Source organism: Anopheles stephensi, chromosome 2, assembly GCF_013141755.1.
Source record: "Anopheles stephensi strain Indian chromosome 2, UCI_ANSTEP_V1.0, whole genome shotgun sequence".
Lineage (NCBI taxonomy): Eukaryota > Metazoa > Arthropoda > Insecta > Diptera > Culicidae > Anopheles > Anopheles stephensi.
This window is the reverse complement of record NC_050202.1, coordinates 57,485,634-57,491,633: the sequence shown is the minus strand read 5'-3', so window position 1 is coordinate 57,491,633 and position 6,000 is coordinate 57,485,634. Positions and strand designations below refer to the sequence as shown.

At 44.2% G+C, this 6,000-nt stretch overlaps 2 protein-coding genes across 2 annotated transcripts; one reads left to right on the top strand and one right to left on the bottom strand.

Annotated features, from left to right (window-relative positions):
- Positions 1 to 560: 560 nt before the first annotated feature.
- Positions 561 to 2,528, bottom strand: LOC118505319 (N-sulphoglucosamine sulphohydrolase). Its single transcript, XM_036040964.1, has 2 exons — positions 2,182 to 2,528; positions 561 to 2,109 (listed from the first exon to the last, which is right to left on the bottom strand). Exons 1-2 carry the CDS (start codon positions 2,264 to 2,266, stop codon positions 686 to 688), a joined length of 1,509 nt encoding a protein of 502 aa, XP_035896857.1. The 5' UTR covers positions 2,267 to 2,528; the 3' UTR covers positions 561 to 685.
- A 291-nt stretch (positions 2,529 to 2,819) lies between these two features.
- On the top strand, positions 2,820 to 5,345 carry LOC118505320 (ras-related protein Rab-4B). The gene is made up of 3 exons (XM_036040965.1): positions 2,820 to 3,104; positions 3,262 to 3,342; positions 3,609 to 5,345. The coding sequence occupies exons 1-3, from the start codon at positions 3,089 to 3,091 to the stop codon at positions 4,187 to 4,189; spliced, it is 678 nt and encodes a 225-aa protein (XP_035896858.1). The 5' UTR covers positions 2,820 to 3,088; the 3' UTR covers positions 4,190 to 5,345.
- Positions 5,346 to 6,000: the final 655 nt, after the last annotated feature.

The window sequence follows — 6,000 nt, the reverse complement described above, 5'->3', positions numbered from 1 at the left end:
TTAATATCGGGACACGATCACAGTAACTACTGGTTACACAAAATGAGGGTAGTGGACAACGGCCTATGCGGTACATGTAATGTGCCGGACACGGCCAAGCATAGGGTCTTCCATTGCGAAAGATATGCCTTAGAACGAAGAAAAACAACCCACATCAACGAAGTAGCGTTCAAAAAAACATGGAAAAGAAAAGACTCATTAGGATTGATTAAAATAATCAAATTCATAAAAGACAATAGGATAAAGTTCTGAATTACATAGCTACATGAAACATAAATCGAAATCACAATCGCTCAATCCTGTGATATAAATGCAAAGAACAGTCACGCACACAAGAACGTCATAAAGCAAAACACGAACCTTCCCACAACCGAGAGACGGAAAAACAGAACAGAACAATTGTAACAACCATAGAACATCAGGACATATGGCCTCAGCAGCCGGTCCATAAATCACTAGGGGTAGTGGTAATAAGCCTCAACCACGGAGTAACTAAGGAAAGCCTAAGTTTGGATTCCTATGTGGTACCGTGGTAATACCTCGACAAAAAGAAGAAGAAGATTTAGTGTACGATGTGTTTTTTTTTTTATTCGGAGTATTTTATGTTGTATTAGAAGAGCGAAATGCAAATGCAGCTAACGTTAATATTTTGTTTGCGTTAAACAACTTCCAACGTGTATGCTTGCTAATGTCCCAAGGGAAGACAGGTGGGGTTATTGAGATACGCCCCGGTATCCTGCAGCACACCGTCCGGATAGCAGCGGAACGGATCGTCGGTCATTTCGAGCCACTTTTGCAACCGGCTGCTTAACTTTTCGAACGTGCCCTTCATGCTGGCCTTACCGAACAGATTTCTCGATTCGGTTGGATCCATCTTCAGATCGTAGAGTTCCCATTCCGGACGCTGATAGTACGAACGGAGCGTTTTGTACCATGGAAGCGGTTGTTTGGCAACGGTACGATTCAGCATATCCTGGAACGTTGGCGAAACGTAGAAGTCCTGATCGATCGGGAAGGGTAGCTGGTAGTTGAGGTTGTGAATCAGCTTGTAGCGCTTTGTGCGTATTGCCCTCATCGGATAGGTCATCGTAATTTCGTGGAATGTTTGACTTGCAAACACGGCATCATCCGCCGCAGGATTCGGTGGTTCCTGCAGCAACAGCGGCAGCAAACTACGCCCGGTAAGTGGTTGCGGGTGGCTGACGTTAAACCATTCGAGTATTGTCGGGACAAGATCGAGATGGCTGGTCATCGAGTAGGTCACCTCGTTCCGGCGGGCGCCCTTGTCCGGCGATCGTATAAACATCGGTTCAGCCATTCCCGGATCGTACAGATTGGTTCTGGCTGCAGGCATCGGTGGTCCATTGTCGGAAGTGTATACCACAAGTGTGCTTTCCGCCAGCCCCGCATCGCTCAACTCTTTCAGCACGAGACCAACTCCCTGATCGAGCCGGGAGATGGTTGTGTACTGTGCGGCTAGATCGTATCGTGCAGGTTGCGTGTCCGGCACGTAGTACGGCAAGTCGATCTCATCCCAAACGTAGTAAATCGGATGCCAGTCCGGGATCAGGCCCATTCCTTCCTCGCCCGAACCCCACCGCTCGCAGAAGCTTCCGTACTGGGGTGTAATATGGCCGCAGCGATGCGGATCGTGGAAGGACACCATCAGAAAGAAGGATTCGTTGCCGTTCGACTTTGCGCTTTGCTGCAAAAATTCTCTTACGAACAGTTTGATTTGCGTTATGTTTCGTCCAACCTGATTGATCGGATACTGTTGCTCGGTGCGCTCATAATCGAATTTGTAGGCCTCGTCCGGGCCGACATGTTTTTTGCCAATTAATCCCGTCCTGATGCCGACCTCGCCGAGAATCGACGAGATGCTGCGTACCTTCGGGAGGGAATTGAAATTGTGCACACCATTGTGCAGACCGTACTGGCCGTTTTGGTGTTCTGGCATGCCCGTCAGTATGGCGGCTCGGGACGGCGAACAGCTGCTAACCGAAGCGTAAGCATTGTTGAAAATCAAACTCTCCTTTGCCAGCGCATCGAGAAAGGGCGTCTGCACGATGCGGTTCCGGTATGCGCCCATCTCAAACCCCCCATCGTCGGCTACGGCAGAGAATGAAGATCGTTTGTTGCACAAAGGGCATTTGGCACTTTCAATGATTCCATTTTACTTACCTAACAGTAGCAACACATTTTTTGCCTCGAATGGCACGACCGACAATAAAACTAAGCCTAGCACCAGTTGCGTACGCCACGACATCTTTCGATCTTCATCTAAGCGTTGTACGCGTTTCACCTTTCACTTTTATCCAAACCGTTTTTGGCAGTTTCTTATCGTGGGGGGAAATGGAGATCGCGGGGACGGTAAAACACAATAAAATAGCACAACTAAATTGGTGTTCCAATGCTAGAAGGTTTAAGCAATGATGTGTGTCCTTTTTGTAGTATTCTCCAGCTAGAACAAATTTTCAAATCGCTTTTTGTTTACAATGTTTTTTTTGTAGACGTAACGTCTGCAAAAAGTAACGGGTCTGTTGAGAATACCTTTTCTTTACAAACCTTGGCAATGTGTTATTTCGAACTTCCAATTCGACGCAAAATTATGGAAATTAATTTCAAATTGCGTTACCACTTCGATGCGATTTTCTTTCATTAAATTCTTGGCAATAATAGAAATGGTGACAAATTCTCTTTTGTATATTGTATATTTGTATATTTTGTATATTTGTATATATTTTGGATTATTTTGCTACTAAAATCCGGTCGCCTTTCACCGACCATTTCGAAAAGGTCCTAACTTTCGAAAACAGCTAAGCCTCCAACTCACCCCCATAAACACAACCTTTTGTCGAGAGCAGGAACGTCAAGTGGAAAACAAAAAGAGTAGAAAAATAGAGACACAGAAAATAAATGTTTCCATCCGAAAGGTTCGTTTTGTGCAAAAATTGAGTATTTCCTGCGTTGTTCTCGCGTGTAAAGCGTATCGTAGAGATAATAGATCACAATCCTGTGCCCTACTGCTTCAGAAAACTCCTGCCCAAGGACAATTAAACGGTGGTGACGACGCAACAGCGTAGAAAACATGTCGGAATCGTACGGTAAATATTACACGCACTCATTCTCGGGGTGCCTGCATCTCTGGCACTCTGGCCCACTAACAAAATAGTGATTCATTAATATGCAACTTTGAACCTTTTTCTTTTGCTGCCTCGCTTCTTATTCCACTGCAATCGACAAAATGCTCCCGCATACCAGATTATCTTTTCAAGTTTCTCATCATTGGCCGTGCGGGCAGTGGCAAATCCTGTCTGCTGCACCACTTTATCGACAACAAATGTAAGTAAACGAAACCTTGCAGCGGCTGACCCGCAAAGCGAGGTCAGCAAAACGCGATGAACCGAAACGCGTGAGGCGTAAATGCGTGTACATCGCAGCCAGTAGGTGGAGCGATGTTCTTTCGTGCAGCCCAACAAGATTGTGGCGCATCCAAATGTGAAAGTTCAAGCAACAACAAAGTCCTATTTATTTGTTTTTCTCTCTCTATCTCTCTATCTCGCACTCTCTCGCATTGGTTCTTGGTTGTTGGTGCGTGGCCGATGCAGTCAAGGAGGACAGCTCACACACAATCGGCGTAGAGTTTGGTTCGCGGATCGTGAACGTCGGTGGCAAATCGATCAAGCTACAGATTTGGGACACAGCCGGACAGGAACGGTTCCGCTCGGTCACCCGGTCGTACTATCGTGGTGCAGCCGGTGCCCTTCTCGTGTACGACACAACGTCACGCGACAGCTTTAACGTGCTCTGGAACTGGTTGAACGATGCGCGCACACTGGCCAGCCAAAACATCTGCATTCTGCTGGTGGGAAACAAAAAAGATCTGGAAGAGGAGCGCGAGGTAACGTTCCTGGAGGCGAGCAACTTTGCCCAGGAGAATGAGCTGATCTTTCTAGAGACGAGCGCCAAGACGGGCGAGAACGTGGAGGAAGCGTTTCTGAAGTGCTCCAAAACCATCCTGGCGAAGATCGAGACGGGCGAACTCGATCCGGAACGGATCGGCAGCGGTATTCAGTACGGGGATGCGGCGGCACGTAATGCAGCTGGTGGAACGCTCGCCAGCGGACAGCAACCGAGAAGCCGGCTGCGACCGGACTGTGCCGGTAACGGCAGCTGCCGATCGTCGTAGAAGGTGGCTGAAGGAAAATTTGGCAAGACGACTGGATCGGGATTGGTCAGCGTAAGTTTGTATCGTGAACAGTTTTGTTTCTGTATCAAGCTTGCCTTTATTTGGGGTGGAGGAACGTAAGGGTGGGAGATGACACGATGGGTGTTGCTTATCCATAGCACAGGATAACCATCCGTTTGGTGTAGTTTCAATCGAACCATTGCTAAAGCGTAAGCAGCACTAACTGAGAGCGATTGTTTATGTGTATAGGAACAGAATCTCAGCAAAGCAAAAAACGAAACAAACTGTGCTACATAAAATGGTAATAAGACAAGGGCACAGTGCTGCAGAGACGGCCGGTTTCCGGTCAGGATTCAGTATTGGACTATAAATTACTAAACTATAAATGCACAATGCATTCGGATGCATTCGGACGTCTGAAAGAAGGGCGAAAGCTGAAACAAATCAAACTATCCTGCGCCTTTTCGATCGCATTTCCGTCAATCTGTGTTACTCTTGAACTCTTGAACTTATACATAATCTTCCCAGCTATTCTAGCATGATATCCGACCATCGAATTGGTTTTTTTTGTCTCTGTCTTTTATAATTCTAAGTGCTTTAGTTGTTGTTAAACGTTATACAAAAGTAATATGTTCGTGTCTCCGTGTGTGATTTTTTGTTTGTTTATTTAGTTATTATTAAGTTGTGTCCTCTGTTCACTCAAACAGTTCTCACAGTTAACCCATGTTATAAGGCATTGGTATCTAATATATTCGAGCTTGCCTGGTTATCTAAATTCCATACAAAATTATAGATCTTCTATTTTCACCCATCCGAGAGACTTTTTTCGATCGATCGATTCATATTAGATGTCTTAGAAATTAGCAGCAGACGGAGCCTTTCGGTTGAGTTAAACCGGTTGAAATGTTTAGGGAATGTGATGTTAATTACAAAACACAGTGCGGGAGACAAAGGTGTGTGTGCGTGTGGATATGTGCGCAGAGATGACACTAAACAACTTAAACCACTTAGATGTAATTGTAAAGAAAGAAAGAGTAAAAACATTTAAAAAAACGAAACACAAAATGAAACTTTATTGTGCATTAGTAGACATCTTTATACCTGAATAGGAGACTGGAAGCGAAACATTGAAATCAATAAAATTCTTTAAAAAGAATCTCTTTTCATCTCCGTTGGTTAAATCGTAACTCCCCGTTGGCCAGTAATCCTGCTCGCGTACTGCTTGATGACATTAGTGCGATAGTGTTGGGAGTAAAATTTGATGAAATTTAGCATAACATTTGTCCTTCTTAAATGAAAATCTGAGACTAATAAGACATCTTAAGCCTTCCAAGATTTTTTTAAATGATCTGTTTGGAAACAAATATAATTGCTTTGTTAAAGGTTCTTCATACCGCCTAAATTTTGAGCCCATGTTCTTTTAAAAGATAAGATTGGACGCAGAACATAATTCGCCAAGAGTTCCAAAAATTGATAAAAGAGAACTCTGGATTGGTATCTGAGACTGCCAAAGTCCCAGGTTGATTTTTTTTGACCGATTTACACAGACTCATTGCTGGCTAAATTTTTTTATATACATTCTAGTTCGAAGCATAGGACCAAAATTGTGGATAAAATGATTACCGACTTCGGGTAGCCGATTTTCATAGTGCATCTCATCCTTTAGTAGAAAGAAAATTGATTAAACCATAAAAATTTCCTCATAAATAATATTTCTTATTTTCCTTATCCAACTAAATAGAAAATATAGGAGTAAAAAGTTCTTCTTCTTCCCTGGCACTACAACCTCGAGAGGTCTTGGTCTGCCATTT